This window comes from Ctenopharyngodon idella, chromosome 14 (genome assembly GCF_019924925.1).
Source record: "Ctenopharyngodon idella isolate HZGC_01 chromosome 14, HZGC01, whole genome shotgun sequence".
In the NCBI taxonomy this organism is placed as follows: domain Eukaryota; kingdom Metazoa; phylum Chordata; class Actinopteri; order Cypriniformes; family Xenocyprididae; genus Ctenopharyngodon; species Ctenopharyngodon idella.
The window spans coordinates 17,064,612-17,083,503 of NC_067233.1; the positions used below are offsets into that span (position 1 = coordinate 17,064,612).

Below are 18,892 nucleotides of genomic sequence, written 5' to 3' on the forward strand. Positions count from 1 at the left end.
AACAGTTCATGTGAGTTCAGTGGTTTTACCTTAATATTATAAAGCGACGAGAATATTTTTGTGCACCAAAAAAACCCCAAAATAATGACTTTTCAACAATATATAGTGATGGGCGATTTCAAAACACTGTTTCGAAGCTTTACGAATCTTTTGTTTCGAATCAGTTGTTCGGAACGTGATTTCAGCAGTTTGGCAGCTTGATATGCGATCCGAATCACTGATTCGAAACAAAAGATTTGTAAAGCTTTGAAGCAGTGTTTTGAAATTGCCCATCACTAGATATTATTGAAAAGTCGTTATTTTAATTTTTTGGCGCACAAAAAGTATTCTCGTCGCTTTATAATATTAAGGTAGAACCACTGTACTCACATGAACTGTTTTAAATATGTTTTGAGTATCTTTCTGGATCTTGAGAGGTTCGGTGACATTGCTGGCAATAGAGGCCTCACTGAGCCATCAGATTTTCAGTCTTTAACTGTCTTTAACAGAGAAAATGAATGGTATATTCACATCTGGAACCTGACTTATGCACTCTATTGGAATGTAAAGAATGCTAATTGATGTTTTAAAATACACAAGCTTGTGTTCCGCCAAGTTTTTCTGACGGTAACAAACCAATTCTATCTAAATGACAATATTTTCCACCAAATTGAGCCTGTATATATGGAAATTATTCTTATTCATTTTTAATGTTAGATTTTTTTTATTATAAAAGTACTTATGTATTATTCAGTTTTCTTAGCCCAAAGTTGAATGTCCTAACTTCTTATAGGACACATTTGAATTCAAAAGTTTTATTTTCAATGCATTGGTCATGCAACACTGACCTCGCCCACTTTGTCTGCATTCCCTGACCTATATAGCAAACAATGTCCATTTAGTCTGGCTGTCTAGTGCAGACAGACCCCTGCAACAACAGCAGAGCCCTCAGGGTTGGCTGATTATCCCTGTCCTTCAGTGCAAGATTGCTGATCAATACAACTGTGGTCACCATTTGAATGGAAATTAGATGAGTGGGCAACAGAGCTACTCAGACGGCATGAGTATGAGTTTTGGTTAATAGTGTGGAATATTTACATTTGTTAGTGAATGCGTTCACTAAACGGGAGTCTGTCATGTGACATTTGATTTGATAAAAGACACAGCCCCAGGCTGCTTATTTGTCTCACCACCCTTCTTAATCCATTGATCATTTTTTTTCTCCTTAGAAACATGACGAGCATTAACACAGCAAACATCAACTTCAAATGGGATCCCAAGAGCCTGGAGATCCGCACACTGGCTGTGGAAAGACTGCTTGAGCCCTTGGTTACCCAGGTCAGGCTGCTTTTTCAGTTTTCACTTTCAGTTGCTGCAGTAATCACCAAAAAACAGTTTTCCTTAATTTTTTTTCATCATTTGCAGGTCACCACACTTGTGAACTCCAGCAATAAAGGCCCATCCAACAAGAAGAAGGGGCGCTCCAAGAAGGCTCATGTTCTGGCAGCCTCTGTAGAGACAGCAACCCAGAACTTTCTGGATAAAGGAGAGAAGATTGCTAAAGAAAGCCAGTTCTTAAAGGATGAGCTGACTGCAGCAGTGGAGGATGTCCGTAAGCAAGGTATGCAAAAAAGAGAAGGCTTCTAACTAGGGCTGGGGTTGACATACATTAATCAGTTTGATGAACCATTAACACTTTTTAAATTTTAAGATCAATCTTTTATTCTATGCTGTTTTCTGGTTGTGTGAACAAAAGTTCACTAAACATTATTTGTAGCGCTTCACCATCTAACAATTGCAATAAGCTTTATGCTGTTACTTTTGATATAAAAATAAAGTTTTAGCTTTCAAATTCTATTTTATAATGAATTTACAGTGCATGTGAACTGATCATCTTCACCTCATTGCTACTAGTTATACTAGTGTATATATGCTAATATATACTAGTTATAGTACTAGTTATGTAACATCAGAAGGTATATTGAAACAAACAGTACAACTTACTGAAATGCATTCTGTCTCGTGTAGTCGCTCAATCAGTTTCAACCATGTAAAGATGTCAATACAACAGCTTGTAAATAACATGTCACACATTACATTTATCTCAGGAAAGCCATTCAGTGTCCATAGCTTGATAGTCAGCTATATAAAACAAAAAGGTTAAATATTTGCAGTTTATTACTTATTAGTTATATTTTTATTTAACCTGTTAGTGATGTCTTGTATACATTCAAACAAATCAGTATCAGATAGAAATTGATATCACATTACGAGCTTGTGAATCAGTATCGATTCGTGAAATCTGTGTTAACAGTCTTAGTGTTGACGCTATTATAAGAGTTCAAAAGTGGCTGCAGCCATTGGAACAATTACAAGAAACGGTTGAATATCCTAATTCAAATAATGGCTTTAATCAGTGGTTTAATTTTCGTGTTTTCATTATCTGTCTGTGCTTATCTGCATGTGTGGATGGATTTTTGAATTAAGAGGGCTTGGCTTGTGCTATCAGAGTTGCTGCTATCATGCAGTGGAGTGTGTACTTTCCCCAAGACTGTTGTCCTGTATATTCCCTCATGTTGTTCGTTCTCATTACAGAACATCACTGGTATCTCTGCCGTGTCTTCTTGCGGAAAGAGGATAGAGAAGGCAGGTTAATAGAAGGGTTTAACCCTGTCAAATTGCACGACTTCTCATTTCTTCGTGCCTTGTTTGCCATGCATTTTTTGATTAAAAATTCTGCTGATATTGATACGTGGGCATTGCTGCACTCTAGTTTGACTCATTTCAATATGATGCGATAGCCTTCAGTTTACCGTGCAAAGTAAATTTGCCTGGCATTTTTGACACCTATTGCTAACTAATCCTAGGTATATGGCTATGCTCCCTGTGCTAAGGAAGGATTGTCACATTCATTAGTGAACAGCTTGCCTTGACTTGCTGCGCTGATCCATCAAGATATTTTTATTTATGCTCAGTTGCCAAAAATGAGAAAACAAGCTCAAAACAACTTGCATATGTACACAGAGTCTGCCAGTTGTCAAGGGTGATGTCAGATGTGGAGAAGGCAACGCTTTACTTGTGCGAGACTTCAGGCCAAGTCTGTTGCCTTCTGTTGGCATGTGACAGAAATAACCTGTAACCATAAAGTCATCACCATACGTTCTCATTCGAAGTGAATGGCTGACGTGAGCTTCCTGACTTGGAATGCCCCCTTCTTCTGGAATTAGTGTGGCATTTTGTACTTCTGAGATGCAGAGTGCAGGCTCAACCCACTTGTCACTTGTTGGAATAACATCTTTGTCAGTTTCAGACTTCAGCACTCAGTGTTTATTGGCTTAGTTAGGGCTGTAAAATCTGTCAAGCGTTGGCCAGCACACTGCTGTGATGCTGAGGAATGTCACATTGGTTTTAGTATGCTGTCATTGGCTGTGGAATCCAGACACTGTTGCTCGCTGGTGCCGGAGACTGTCAGCTATGCAGTTTTGCTCAACCATGCATGGCTCGACTGATAATGCCACCATTGAGTGGGGTTAAAGCTTCCCTAGATTGAAAAGAGATCCCAGTACCCAGCTGTGGCTTACCAGCTGTTCTGCAAGCCGGGCAAATGTAATCATTGCATAATGCACGTTAGAAACCACTGAATCCTTCAACAATTTTCTCCCTAACAGCTCCAGAGTTGTTTGCTGCATGTACATTAGCATGTCTCCTGGGTGGAATGTCTTATTTACCGTAGAAACCGATTTTGATTGCTTCACACCTTTCAACGGGACGAAGGATGCTGGGAATGAGAATGCTGTCTACCTTCCCTGCAAGGTATCTGGATGCTCATTGTGCTGTCCGCTTTCAAAATTTCATCTCAAGCCACTGTGGTCCTCTTGTGAGCGCTACTTTAGAAGTGATAGATGTGAGTTTATTATGGGTGCACTGATCACTATCAGGCCTGTGAAAATGGTCTTATTGATTGCACCCTCTGGAAGGAATGACAGTCCCTGCAGTCCTTAGTTCTCCTGGCTTTTTGTGTGGTCTATGGTCGGACGAATCTATTTTTAAATGATGGAAAAAATAGACAGGGTCTTAGAGCTACCATTCAGCATTTGTGGAAACCACTTGCGCAATAACCCAGAAAATCTTGTTTTTCAGTTTGTTGTCATTCTGTGAGACTCGCTTCCTGTTACCAGGGAACACTGCACATTTTTCCAAACATCAACAAAGGAATGAATGAGACCGCCTCCTGAGCACACAGCTCTTACTGCCCACTCAAATTGATTTTTATCTCTTTTCATTGAGTCACTTTTAGTTCAGGCAAGTTATGAACTTGGCTATTACTTATGCTCTTGACCGCTTTCATTGCAAGATTTTTTATTTTTATGCTTGGCTTGAGTAGGATGCAGAGATCTGCATGATTGTGTTCAGTTTCATTTGCTGACACATTTGACAAAACAACCCGATAATGTCGAATGTGAGGCTTGTGGTTGAATGACTGTGCTCATTCGTTTCGATATTTTAAGCTGCTGTTAAAATGCTCTGCTTTGTCGCATTGAAAAGGTTTCAACATGAGCCAACTGGGTTGTGAAGGCAAGTGATGACACCCTTTCACAGGCACATCAGATAAGACGTCAGTGTTATCCCGGGGACTCGACCTTCACTGAAAGAACTCGTTTGGTGTGCTAGTATGTGTCAGAGAGCTCTGGCTATGAGCAGACTTGAATCGAGCCCTTGCTTTCATCAGTGTTTCACTGCTTCTGACTTTGCTCTCCATCTAGCATTTCACAAAATGACATCCTAATGCAATTAACCCCTCACCCCATAACCACTGGCATTTATTTTTGAACATGAACACCCACTGCCCTGGTGATTAGCTTTATATTTCATCTTGTTAGTTGTTCTTGTGTGTAGTGGTTTGCTCTGCTCTTATGACATACCATGGGGTGCCTGAATCAGATCTACCACTTGAATTGCAGGTTTAAGTTTCACAGCTCACCATGTAGTTCTTTGTTACAGGGAATTATTGATGTTTTACCTCTGTCACGCACATTGTTTACTGTGTTTATGTGGCAGGGTTGCCACTAAAGAACCTCCGTAGCTACATCTGTACGTCATGCTGTTGTGTGTCCGTGGTCTTCTCGCTAATGACCTTGGACAGTATTATCATTGCCAATTAATGGAGGCAGAATTTAATCAAATAACAGACAATAATTAGGTCCCAGTCTTTAGCATTTCAAAGGGCCGCTTTGGAAGTAATTGCATCTTCAGATGTTGAGTTATCTTTTATGTCGTCTTCCACATTGGGAAAAGATCATTTCTTTGCCCTTGCTGCTCTTGCATCATGAGGGCTATGAAAGAACAAATTAAAACTAATAATGAGACTTTGTGTATGAATCTTTTTCTGTAGGAGATTCCATGAAGATGGCCTCAGGAGAGTTTGCAGAGGATCCCTGTTCTTCAGTTAAGAGAGGCAATATGGTCCGTGCTGCACGTGCCCTTCTTTCTGCTGTCACTCATCTGCTTGTACTGGCGGACATGGCTGATGTGTACCAGCTTCTGCTTCAGCTCAAACTGGTGAGTGAGACACATGCACATGTATTTACTCCTTGAAAAGTTGGTTGACTAAAAATTGAAAACCATAATTTCTCATATACACTACTGTATCTCATATACACTACTGTTCAAAAGTTTAGGGTCAGTAAGTATTTAAAAAAAAGAAAAAAAAAGAAAAGAAAAAAGAAATACTTTTATTCTGCAAGGATGTAATAAATACAAAATATAACAACAAAAAAAATTGTTTCAAATAAATGCTCTCCTTTGCATTTACTGAATTTTGGATGAATAAATCAAAATTAGGGCTGTACAATGAATTCATTTGCTATATGGACTAGTGTCTGTGAATATGAAAGCTCAAAAAATCTACATGTTCAGCATGTTTGTGAATGAGCGCAGCAGTTTTGTCTACTACGCACATACTGAAGCATGGCACTCGTGGTGTTTTCAGCATCTGCCGTCTCACTATATGAGGACATTAACACATGAACTTAATCTCCAGAGCTGCTCTGAGAGTTCACCTCAAACTTTTTACCTTTTCATTCAAGAAAAACTTATCGCCATATCATATACAATCAGAAACTCGGGTGTTCAAGACTGATTTATAACAGAAATAGATTACCATTGCGTAATAGTAGTAGAGTTTGTAGTAATAATACAATTTATTAAAACTCACAGAATCTGTTTTTTATTACAACCTGCCTAAATAAATAAATAAATAAATAAATAAATATATATATATATATATATATATATATATATATACATACATACATATCTTTTAGAGAGGCGGTCTTTTCGCCACACTATGATAAGTCCACACGTTTCAGATCCTGTCGTTTTTTCTTTGGTTTCAATAAAAGCTGTTGTGGAATAACAAGGAAGTTTTGAGTTTTGAAACTTATAGGTTATTTTTATAGTGTAATGACCTCCTTAAGATCAAGGAAAACTTGAATTCTCAGTTCATGACCCCTTTTTTGGTCATAACCAACACTGGTCACCTCAAAAACATTAAACAGCACAACTGTTTTCAAAATTTATAATAAGAACTTGAGCACCAAATGACCATATTAGAATGATTTCTGAATGATCATGTGACACTAAAGACTGGAGTAATGATGCTGAAAATTCCGCTTCACCATCTCTCTTACGGATTGCGAATATCAAAAAATGCATCATAGACAAATGTCTTAATATTATCGCATATAGAAATGGCTGGTGAGATAGAATTTACAAGATAACGTCTATATAGCAGTAATAAATAGTACGTGTATTTTCTTAATTTCTCCAGTACCGACAGCAGAACCGATAACGTTGGAGCTTATCGATACTGTGGTCTTTCATAATTTAGCCCTGGGGCTCATTTAATATCAGGTTTCAGTATCCATCCCTAGATTTTACATACCTGAAAGTTATCAAAACAGTTGCGAAGGGTAGTCAGTGGAAGGACAGTGATGTGTCAGAACTCATAAGGATTACAGTGACAGGTCTACAAGCAAAACATGAGGACTTACATATATATGTAAGTCCTCATGTTTTGCTTGTAGACCTGTCACTGTAATCCTATATATATTTATTTATTCATGCATGCATGCATGCATGCTTTTTTCGCATCCTCGTCTTTGTTTTTTATATTACCTGCACATAAATTCGCTGGCTTCCGCGACAGATCACACAATAAATGCGTAATGGCTTACTTTAAAGTCCTTTGTGTTTACGTCTGTATGACAGCGTGCTGTGACGTCTTTTTATCGTTCTTTTGCGCATGCAGGTCAGTCCAGGACTATGATCTGTTCACACTGGAATCTGATATTGGCCACATTTAAAACAAAGTAAACAGCTATACAAAAAAAAAACAAAAAAAAAATCTGACCAGTAAATTGGAATTCATCACTTAGACTCGCAGTGTGAACGTAGCCTTACTTACCCCAAATCTTTGAACAATAGTGTAGTTCCAGATGGATTTCTGTGGATTTCCTGTTTTTCATGCGATGTCCATGGGCTGTCAGTCAAAACCGTAACAGTGGTCTATATGATTCTCACACTTTAGTACAAGTTTTCTCAATCCATGTGCTAGCTTTGTCTTTTGTTATATTTACTGATAATTTTCCCCTCTGCTGTAGCTCTCAAATCTTTTTCACGCGTTGCATATTCATTGCCTTGTCACATTCGATTATGAGAAATGCAAGAACCTTTGGCATCTGTCGAGAGTAAATTATGACACAGTTTTCATTTTTGGGTGAATGATTCTTTTTACGTTTTGATCACTCTAGACATGCCTGGAGGGGTTATGTGAAAATGGGCAGAGTATGTGCCCGGCAATTTCCATTTCATTTTGGACTTGCTCACATCATGCCAACCAGCAGAAGCTCTCTGGCAAAGTATCAGACTGGTCTTTTTCAAATGCATGACACTTGTTGGAATACAGGTTTTAAGCTGGAAATTAGCCAAAATGTTCTGTGTATATAACTGGTGTTACCATTTACATTGGAGTCTGCTGATAGCAAGGTTATTTTGAACCTTCATATCTTGCTGTAGCACTTAGACTCTAAGTCCACCACTGATTTCAGATTTCTTTTTATAACCCCCTTCATTATCTCTATCCCTCGTCAGGCTCTGGATCTGAGAAAAAGCTAAAGCCGAAGGGTAGTGCCCCAGGGAACTGGCTTTGGTCCAGAAGGCTGAGTAAAGCATAAACAAAGACACCCGAGCTTTGTCCTATTTACCCCCTTCATCATGTGCACTGGTCTCAGTACTTTTATTGCCCTCAGGCTTTATTGCCCAACTCTTATTGAACTTCTTCCAGCAGTAATTATATGCGCAGCAAACCGTTACTGTGTGTGAATATAAACACTTCATATAAAGAAAACCCTGCATGGAAGCTGCATGTTGCAAGCATTACCGTAGCCTTCACTTTGTTTCACATACGTCTAGGTTTTATATTAGATTTGTTTGAATTTAGTCTATAGATTGTTGGTAGAAACAAGATTACATTCACTTTCTTTTTCTACAAGCCACATGCTATTGAATCATGCTGTGTAGTTCTTTATGCACCGTAGAGCGGTCTTGTCACGTTTGTGCGCAAAATGATTTCACCATGTTGGCAGGGCTGTGAAAAACATCCCTCTCAGAGATTTCATTGGAAATGTGATACAGGTGGATTATTTTTTATTTTTATTTTATATTATTTTTTCCATGTTACAATTAGATTTTTATGCCAGTGTTTCTCGCTTGAAGTTTATGATGGACGTATGTGCAAGTGGAAGCAGAAGCCTTCTTGTGAAAGAGTAGGCGTTGTTTGTCTCACTTTTTTTTCTTCATTGAGTTGTTCTGGAAGCTCAGCTTGAATGATCAAATTAAGCTTTTCAAGTATGCTTGTGTGACCCTGAAATATTTATTTTGTCTGATTTTGTCTAATGCAATTGTTGCATTAATTAGAATATGAAACTATGAAAGAAAATCATGATAGAGTTGGACATTATTATTTGGCATTTTTCTTTCACTTTTACTGTTGTGGGTGAATGAGACGCAATGATTACAATTGAATGTAGGTGGCATTTTCTGGCTCACTGGTTACATCACTAATAATTTTTCAGTACAGTAATTTCATATTGATGCCTTTTCAGTTGTTCTGCTTTAAGTTTTTATAAGAATATCACAGGAAAGTATCCAAACATAATTAAAGAAATCTTTCTCTTTCTCCCTCTCTCTTTCTCTCTCCAGTCCTAATGTGTCCGTGTATAGTTTATTAAAAAATGTTTCCAGCTTGTGAGGTGTTCTGATCTAGTTCCCCCTTTCTCAAGTCCTTTCTGTTGTCTCTATTAATAAAAGGTGGAAAATCTGAAAATAAGTTGTAAATATTCATATGTCCCCCAAGGGACCCTAAAATAGTTTTATGATGAGTAACGAATACAAAGTCTGCAGGATAAACGTATGAATGAATTTCAAATGTCGCACTTAATGTCTCTTATTACATTTTTTTTTTTTTTTTTTTTTTTTTTTAAGGCCATAGATTAAGGCTTCTTTTCTATAACGGCTTATCATACTTGACCCACAGGTGGAGGAGAGCCTGGTGAAGGTGCGTAACGCAGGCACTGAGCAGGACCTGGGTATCCAGTACAAAGCTTTGAAACCGGAGGTGGACAAACTGAACCTGATGGCGGCAAAGAGGCAGCAGGTAAAATGCACCCACTCAATGCACCCAGTGCACCAAATAATCAGAGGAGATCTAATTTCATTCGAGGTTGTACTGACTTTGAATAGCATTACATCCTCTGCCCACATGTGGAGCGAGGAGCTATCTAGCACTGGTTGATGATTTTGTTTGTGGTTATACACACAATCTTCTTGGGACCAGTCTGGGAGGGGGGAAGCAAGATTGAGTTGGAGCAGCTAGAGTGACAAAATCCATTTAAATTATATGAGAATTTGGGTCTTTGGGATTTTTTTTTTTTTGGGTTAATCAGTTTCAGCGGTAGTCAACAGTGATAGATTTCAGGATGAATTTTCCAGGTGAGCTCACTTATTAATAGAATGAACATTGTTTCTCCATTTGAGAGAGATTATAGTATCTTGACAATACTAATTATTTCTCAGTTCGAATGTGGAGTTGAGCTGTTCATTTTATTTATTCAGTTTGTAGTGTTTATTTAAGTTTATAATTTCGTGAATCAGTTGACAGATGCTGTGTCCTCACTTCCAAGGTGCAAATTGCTTTGGTATTAAAAGATTTTTAAGAAGTGTTTTTTTTTTTTTTTTTTGTGGAATGAGGAGTTATGCCTCCTCATTCCATAAAGATGGTCATAATAAGGACATTGAAGCACTCTGATAGAGCAAAGTACCCACAACAGCAACACTTTAGAGATTAGAGGGCGTTCATGCAGGATACATTTCCTTTTCATACAGCTAGACAGAGTGTGAATGGAGCAGGCCATTGATTTTAAATTGACACGTCATCTTAATGCGTCACTTAAGGCATGAAATGCTAAAAAAAAAGTCAGTCCGACTCATTTTTACATAGAACGACAATTCAAAAAGTAGCCAAATTTACCAAAACGGCCAATCTCTCTGCTTAATGGAAGTGGTAACATGGCATGTGTTTCTATGCTGCAGATTTGCCAGACTGTACGTTCATGATGTGATTATGAGTTGTGTGGGCCCTGGGGTGGGGTGGGGACTTTGCTCTATCAGAGTGCGTCAATGTCCTTATTATGACAAGGCTGTAACATCACCCCTAAATTTTCCTCCTTTCCCCTCTTTGTATGACAGGAACTCAAGGACGTCCATCACAAAGATCAAATGGCAGCAGCTCGCGGCGTCCTTCAGAGGAACGTTCCTATGCTGTACACGGCTTCGCGTGCCTGCCTGCAGCACCCAGACGTGGCTGCGTACAAGGCCAACCGGGACCTCATCTACAAGCAGCTGCAGCACGCTGTCTCCGGCATATCTAATGCAGCCCAGGCTACCAGCAGCGAGGACTCCAGCTTCTCCCAGCCTGCAGGTGGAGGAGAGCTAGCCTATGCCCTCAACAACTTTGATGTAAGTCTGTGGGCCATTGGATGTCACATTTTTGAGCCAGTTTCTCTGATCTAGACAGAAATAGCCAGCTAATAAGTGGTGTCAGTGGAGAATTGTCATTCAGCATCACGACCAAGACTAAACTGAGAATTGGCCTCCCTCTAATTGAAGGGATCGTGCTCTGTGAGCATTGTCATTTAGGGAATGGTGTTTTTTTTTTTTTTTTTTTTTGCCGGTTGCATTGGGACAGATTTCATATTGTATCCTGCAGCGACATGCTTTTTTCAAAAACAAAAGGGCAGAACAACAGGGAAACTTGTGCACTTTTCAGTGATGGTATGAGAAGATGGCTCTATAAAACTTGGCATGGGCTATAGATTGTAAAATATTCAGAATTCACAGAAAAGGTTGCATTGAAGTGTTATGAAACATGGAGTCCATTGCAGACTTCAGGCATGGCTTAATGTTTTTAAAAACCTTTAATTGCTGAATCAGTAATTCATCATCACAAATGTTTGCCACTGAATTTATCATCTTAGCTATAGAAACATCAGGCTTTGGCTTAAAATGCAAGGCTTCATTTTGAAACTTTTTTTTGGTAAACTTTGCTTTCAGTTGTGTGTAAAGCACACAAAGTTGTTTTGTAGCCAGTGATGAAGAGGAGCATATTGTGAGTAGGATCGAACAGCAGTTCCATCACCCTCTGCAACTGCTCCACACAGTTTTATCAACAAAGAGCGCAAGAGCTTGTTGTTGACAAATCCGGTGTGTGATTGAACTGTACTGAGGAGACAGTAATCCACGATTCAATCAGATTATATTTGTATGTCCAAACAAAGCTGAGCTACTGACCTCAGAGAGTCTTTCACAAGTCTGAACTTTTGTTGCAGGGTTGAGTCAGGTCAGCATCAAAAGCTTATAGGGAAATAGCATGCCAATTTAGTCTAAGCAATGCATTTATGTTCTGATGTTACTTGTATTAAATAATTCAGATCAGAGTCTCTAAATTTAATTTGAGGTTAAGGGTAGCAAGTGATCATTAGCTATCCTTCATTTATTTGCGCTTTGAACAGTGAGTCTCCTTCCAGAATAGGATGCGAACCATTAGTCTAACTGTTTTTGGTCTGTTGCACTCTCAACATTTTAAACAATCAGTTAGTGAAATAATAAATTCAAATGATATGCATGAACTGAAATGTTGCCATAGAGATCTTTATAAAAGGAAAAAAAAATTTAGGTTATAATGGCACTAGCTGTGTTTGAGCACTGGGTGTCTGCATACATTTCTTTTGAACTTGTTTATGTCTAGCAAATGCAACCTGTAATAAGTCATAATATATAGTTTGTTCCTGATGGACAGGGTGGGACATTTACCTTTTCCCACTACTTGCCACAATGATTGCTAAATGCAGAATTTTAACAGCAATTTTTATTTGTTTGATTAGGGCTGCAAGATAATGATTTTGCTCACATTATAAACATGATTATTAATCACGATTAATAATTCCAGAGAAAGAGAAAAATAAGTTAACACATGCACATATTACGTAGTATATTTACTTTTATTATTTTATCAAAAGGCATAATAAATATTTTATCAAATTTTATCAAAAGGCAAGTAATAAAGGCCATTTCACATTTTACTTAACCTAATAGGCCTGTAGGTGGTGCATGTACTTTATTTAACCAACTATGATAGCTTCATCAAACAGAAAATCAGTTAAAAAATGGTGGCTCCTAATTCCAGTAATTCCAAATGGCAAATTTTTACTTTGTTGTAGCAAAGATGTTGCATAACTGTATTTATTCCCCAACCTTGATCACATACAATGTGGTTGATCTTCATGTTTGGCTTTATTACAGTTTGTCACAGAGAAAGTTCACTTGCAATTTTAGTAGCAGCAAATCGCAGATGCTGCTTTGTGAAGGATCACAAATTGGCTGTATGACACTTCTGTTTGAGCAGAATTTCACAATGGACATCGTTAAACTTATCAGATTATCAGTGCTTTTTTGCATGTGCGCGTGTTTGCCAGGTTGGGAAGATTAAGTAAACCATTGGACAGAAAACCCCAAACGTATGCTTTTATAAGAAAAGCTCTGATTGGGGGATTTATGCTCTTGACATCTGGTAACTCCAAGCAGTAAAGATAGTGGAGGCTCGTGAGAAGCGTGTATGTGATGAATGACATCAGAGAAACGTCATTAGGCTGCATCGATGCAGAATCGTCCGCATTGCGATGCATCATAGAAACAATTAATTTCAACACCCCTACCTTGCATGTTGATGAATCGTTCTCTTAATTTGTATATGCTGGTTTTGCATTGATTTAAAGATTGACAATGACTAAAAGCTTGATATTTGCAAAATATTTTAATCTGAACATCATTTCCAACAAGCATAAATCTAATATGAAAATATTTTAATGTTTTCTTTAACAAAAGTATTATTGCCATGGATGAATCAATTGAATCGAGCAATGGAGTAAAAACGCATCTAAAGATTGATAAGAACAATACTTGCATTGATTTTTTTTTTTTTTTTTTTTTTTTTTTTTTTTTTGGTGCTGAGCAAAGACTGCATGTGTATGGAGATTCTAAGTGCGTTCGTGAGCTGGAGCGTTCGTTGGTGTCTTCCAGAGATCGTGTCATTCACGGGAAGTTTGAATGGAGTTAACTTGAAAGCACGTTTTGCTGGAATAGTCAGGAAAGTGTCTGTCTCATCAGAAGAAGAAATGAGCATTGATATTCTGGTGTAAGTGTCTTTTAAAGACAAATCAGTCCACACCTATCTTAAGAGGTGTGAATCTTGAGCGGGGAAAAAGATCTTTGTCTCCTTTTACAGCCTAATCTCCATGTTTATGGTGGTCTCAGAATTGTTTTTTTTACCCCAAAGGATATAAAATAATGTATAGCATGTTACGATAAAATGCATTATATCACTAATTAAGTGAATAACACTGATCTCTTCATCACGGCACCTGTTAGTGGGTGAGATATATTAGGCAGCAAGTGAACATTTTGTCCTCAAAATTGATTTGTTAGGAGCAGGAAAAATTGGCAAGCGTAAGGATTTGAGCGAGTTTGACAAGGGCCAAATTGTGATGTGTAGATGACTGGGTCAGAGCATCTCCAAAACTGCAGCTCTTGTGGGGTGTTCCCGGTCTGCAGTGGTCAGTATCTATGAAAAGTGGTCCAAGGAAGGAACAGTGGTGAACCGGTGACAGGGTCATGGGCAGCCAAGGCTCATTGATCCACTTGGGAGTGAAGGCTGGCCCATGTAGTCTGATCCAACTGACGGGCCAATGTAGCTCAAATTGCTCAAGAAGTTAATGCTGGTTCTGATAGAAAGGTGTCAGAATGCACAGCGCATCACAGTTTGTTGCGTATGGGGCTGCATAGCCGCAGACCAGTCAGGGTGCCCATGCTGACCCCTGTTCACCGCCGAAAGCACCAACAGTGGGCACGTGAGCATCAGAACTGCACCACGGAGCAATGGAAGAAGGTGGTCTGGTCTGATGAATCACGTTTTCTTTTACATCATATGGATGGCCGGGTGTGTGTGCTTCGCTTACCTGGGGAACACGTGGCACCAGGATGCGCTATGGGAAGAAGGCAAGCCGGCAGAGGCAGTGTGATGCTTTGGGCAATGTTCTGCTGGGAAACCTTGGGTCCTGCCATCCATGTGGATGTTACTTTGACACGTACCACCTACCTAAGCATTGTTGCAGACCATGTACACCCTTTCATGGAAGCGATATTCCCTGGTGGCTGTGGCCTCTTTCAGCAGGATAATACGCCCTGCCACAAAGCAAAAATGGTTCAGGAATGGTTTTGAAAAGCACAATAACGAGTTTGAGGTGTTGACTTGGACTCCAAATTCCCCAGACCTCAATCCAATCGAGCATCTGTGGGATGTGCTGAACAAACAAGTCCGATCCATGGAGGCCCCACCTCGCAACTTACAGAACTTAAAGGATCTGCTGCTAACGTCTTGGTTCCAGATACCACAGCACACCTTCAGGGGTCTAGCAGAGTCCATACCTCAACGGGTCAGAGCTGTTTTGGCAGCAAAAGGGGGACCAACACAATATTAGGAAGTGCCTGATCGGTGTATGTAATTGCACAAATGTCAAAGTAAATGTAGGTTAATTTCCCACCATTGCAAAGAAACAAACAAACAACAAAAACTGCTTTTGGCTGGTAGCGGGTGTTTTTCCCTGCTGATGGACCAAAAAAAACATCTTACAACTCTCTGCTGATCTGAGTGCAATTTGTTTGTATCTGTAGTTTTTGCGTTGACTGAAGCAGGTGCCTTTAATGAAGCTTGAAGCCGCTAGAGGAGTGTTTACAAACTGTATTTCTCTTGATGTGCAGAATATAGTGTTTTTATTTGCTGCTTTGAAATGGATGCTTTCCATCATGAAATAATGATGAGAGAAGGCATTCTGAGATGAGAGATTAGCACAGCACTTAATTTCATATTTAACATTCCTAATTAGAGCGTGTCTATTAGTCCAGCTCATATCCACAATTCTGTTATGATTTGTATACATTTGCCTGGGCAACACAGCTTAAAATATAATGTGTGAAGTCAATGCACTCAGCATCCTCCTGTGAAATTTGCCAAAAATTAGTCACCACAGGTATTTGTCTCCGTCTCTTGTGGCAGGAGGGTTTGCTCATCAGATTCCCTCTGCCTCAACTAGCTGTTGAAAGATTTCTCACACAATGGAGTCAGGAGTGGCGTCGCCCTGCTAAACAGAGAACCAGCACGTCAAATCAAAGCATGCTACTCTGTTCTGTCATCATTTGAAATTTTTTTTTTTTTTTTTTTTTTTTTTTTTTTTTTGCAAAAGTGCATTCTCATCCTCAATTCTGGGGCCTTTTAATTATTGGGGTTGTTTTGTTTTGTGAGTTTTTGTTCTCCCTTTGTTTCTCCAAACTGTCTCTGGGGTTGTTGGCTCTGAGTTCAGGGACTTTAGAAAGCACTGATCTTCAAAATCTGCTGTCTCTGGGGCTCACATGCTGTTAATAAATAAATAAATAAATATATATATATATATATATATATATATATGTAGATTGAGTATCTGCGGTGTATATATAATTATATATTTATATCTTTTCTCTTTGTGCTTCCTCACTCTCTTAGGATGAAACAAACCATTTTTTGTTTCATCTTGCTCCTTGACTGCAAATACATCTGAATGTTGATAGACTAATGCAGAATTCATTAGTCATCTACAGAGCTGTAGGTGTAGTAGCATGAGTCAATCTCTCTCTGTTCTTGCACTTTCGCTCCCCTCCACCCGTCATTCGTTCCCTTTTTCCCTTTTACACACTGCAATTATCTACAACAATGAACTGACATCCTTTTTTTTTTTTTTTTTTTTTTTTCTGCCTCTGACTGGAGCCCAGAATGCATTGTTTGTCACTTTTGTCGATTGGACTTATCAACTGTATCTTTCATCTTTGTTTTACGCCCAGGGTTGGATTCCACAGCATTAGGCCTTTATTGTCATTTGCTGTTCTCTTGTCCTTTTCCTTTTGAGCTCAAAACCATTAGGAAGTGTTAATTTAATCATGTGAAGCCAGACTGCAGGATGCACCGTGAGACAAAATTTAAAGCTGGCAACAAAATCAAGTTGCGTGTGGTTCATCAGATTGAGGCAATAAATCTGAGCTGTTTTAAATGAATTAAGAGTTTTCAAAACGATGCATTTGTGGTGACCTAAGGCTAACGGTGTAACATGGTTAATTGTAAGTGAAGCAAATGTCCTTTTTTTTTTTTTTTTTTTTTTAATTGTTAGCCAATCAATACTCTGCACAAAGCACGTCGAGGTTTCTCACAGCCTGCAGCTCTATCCGTACCTGCGGCTGCTAGAATTATCGGTACCCTCAGACCTCCATTATATTGATTGTGCTGTACTATGTGATTGGCCCAGTTTTTACTCTTGACCTTGCATGCTGCTTTTCTAGGGATGCTGTATAGAGCTCATCTCGGCAGATCGATCAGCGCACAGTTGAATTATTATTACCATACCACCTTCTCTTTTAATGATTTCCAGTGATAACTCTTATAGTCTTGTTTTAGCCATTTTGAATGATTTAATTTCAGCTAACCCTGTGTAGTCATTGCCTTGAATCACTAGATGACATTTTTTTTTTTTTTTTTCCCAGACTGTTTTCATAATTGTTGGATCCAACACAGTGGCGTGAGCAAACCCTCACCAAAAAACAAACAAACGAACGAACAAAAAAAAAAAGTCATCAGAAAATACTGACATCCTTGTCAGTTTGGTAGTTTGGGTGATCTACAGAAAAATATTTTCAATCCCCCACCCCCAAAATACATGCTCCCACACAGGGTTTTTCCTGGGTCAAAAATGCTCTTCAGTGGTGGCGGACGAACACGGTCATCCACATACACAATACAATGTACTAGGGCTGGGCGGTACATCGAGTTTGTACGATATATCTATATAGCAAGGCTGCAGACTGCGACCAAATGGGTAGTGTGATTGCAGAACGGGCTCGTGGGCCTATCTTGAGCATGCGGCACCGTTACTACGCAGCGCTGGGAGATCCAATGAGAAAGCGGAGAAACCAGGAGAAACATTGTGCCATGAACGAACAAGTTATAGAATAATACATAAACATGTAACACATAATCCTCAGATGCGATCCATGACGGCAATCAAAATAAACCATCCACTTGTTTCTGATGCTGGTATCCTTCTGAAGTCTTCACAGAAATGAGCAAATTAGCTGTTGACAGGACAGGATGCGTCAAAAGAACGTTTCCTTTACACTTCCATTTACTATTCCATTTGTCCTCTTGTCGACAGTCTCAAGTGCGTGGAGTGTGTATGTGGAGTGAACTGAATGCACATTTGTGTACTGTATCCAGTGTAGACAGCATCAGCGATTATAATCGGTTTTATTTGCTTTTGACACAACGCTCGCATCCGGTGTAGGTAAGTGCCAGCCGTTAAGCGCAGGGATGGGCATTTTTCGAAAATATTGTATTCAAATATTTGGGCTCAAAAAAAAGAGAAGAATATTCAAATGTTTGTTTATTTAAACAACATTTAAGAAAGAAGTAATCTTTTTAAGTTTTTGTCACCATTTCTGAACAAGCTTACGATTAGGCAATATACACAAGCTTACATTAATATCTTAAAGTTTTCTTTTAGTTGACAAAGAAAACGGTGTGCTAAGCGAAGTTTCTAACAGCACTTGTTTTCCCTTGACATTTTGCTATCTGATAAGGTATCCTCTTGGCTTGTTCGGGGTACAGCTGAGCTTGCCTACAGTCGTGAATGCAGTGATGGACAGCTGTCTTTCCTCAGTCAACTGGTGTTTGGATTTCATGTGATTTCTCATTGTGGTGGTGATATTATGATAACTCGGTTTCATTAATTCATTTGATCAAAAGTATTTCCATTTAGTAAGATCATTTTCATCTAAGTAATTCCAAACTTCGCAAGACAGATGTCGACATTATGATCAAATAACTTGTTAACATGCTCCACAGCGCTACCAAGTGTGTTTAATTATAACTGAGTTTTAGTTTGCATGCTTGGGATTTATCATGGATTCACTGCATTTACAGCCAGCAATGCAAAATTCGAATAGTATCTTTATTTTATTTTTTTTTATGATAATTACAGATCGAATATTTGACTATTTGTGCACAGCCCTAGTTAAGTGACTGAAATCCAGTGGGCTGGTGCGATGATGTAAAACTATTCATCAATGTATTGTTTCGATGTGCCAGCGAGGCTTGGTCATTGACTGTTAATCATGCAGACACCTCTGTATATTAAAACTGCTCAAGCTGGAGATGTGGCTG

The 18,892-nt window shown here is 38.8% G+C and overlaps 1 protein-coding gene across 1 annotated transcript in view; it reads left to right on the forward strand.

Moving 5' to 3' along the window:
- The window catches only part of ctnna1 (catenin (cadherin-associated protein), alpha 1), a 103,755-nt gene that overhangs the window by 3,082 nt on the left and 81,781 nt on the right, over nucleotides 1-18,892 (forward strand). The window contains exons 2-6 of the mRNA XM_051859598.1: nucleotides 1,209-1,317; nucleotides 1,405-1,600; nucleotides 5,372-5,538; nucleotides 9,575-9,694; nucleotides 10,786-11,055. Coding sequence (XP_051715558.1) covers nucleotides 1,213-1,317; nucleotides 1,405-1,600; nucleotides 5,372-5,538; nucleotides 9,575-9,694; nucleotides 10,786-11,055 — 858 coding nt within the window. The 5' untranslated portion in view covers nucleotides 1,209-1,212. The remainder of the gene's footprint in view (nucleotides 1-1,208; nucleotides 1,318-1,404; nucleotides 1,601-5,371; nucleotides 5,539-9,574; nucleotides 9,695-10,785; nucleotides 11,056-18,892) is intronic.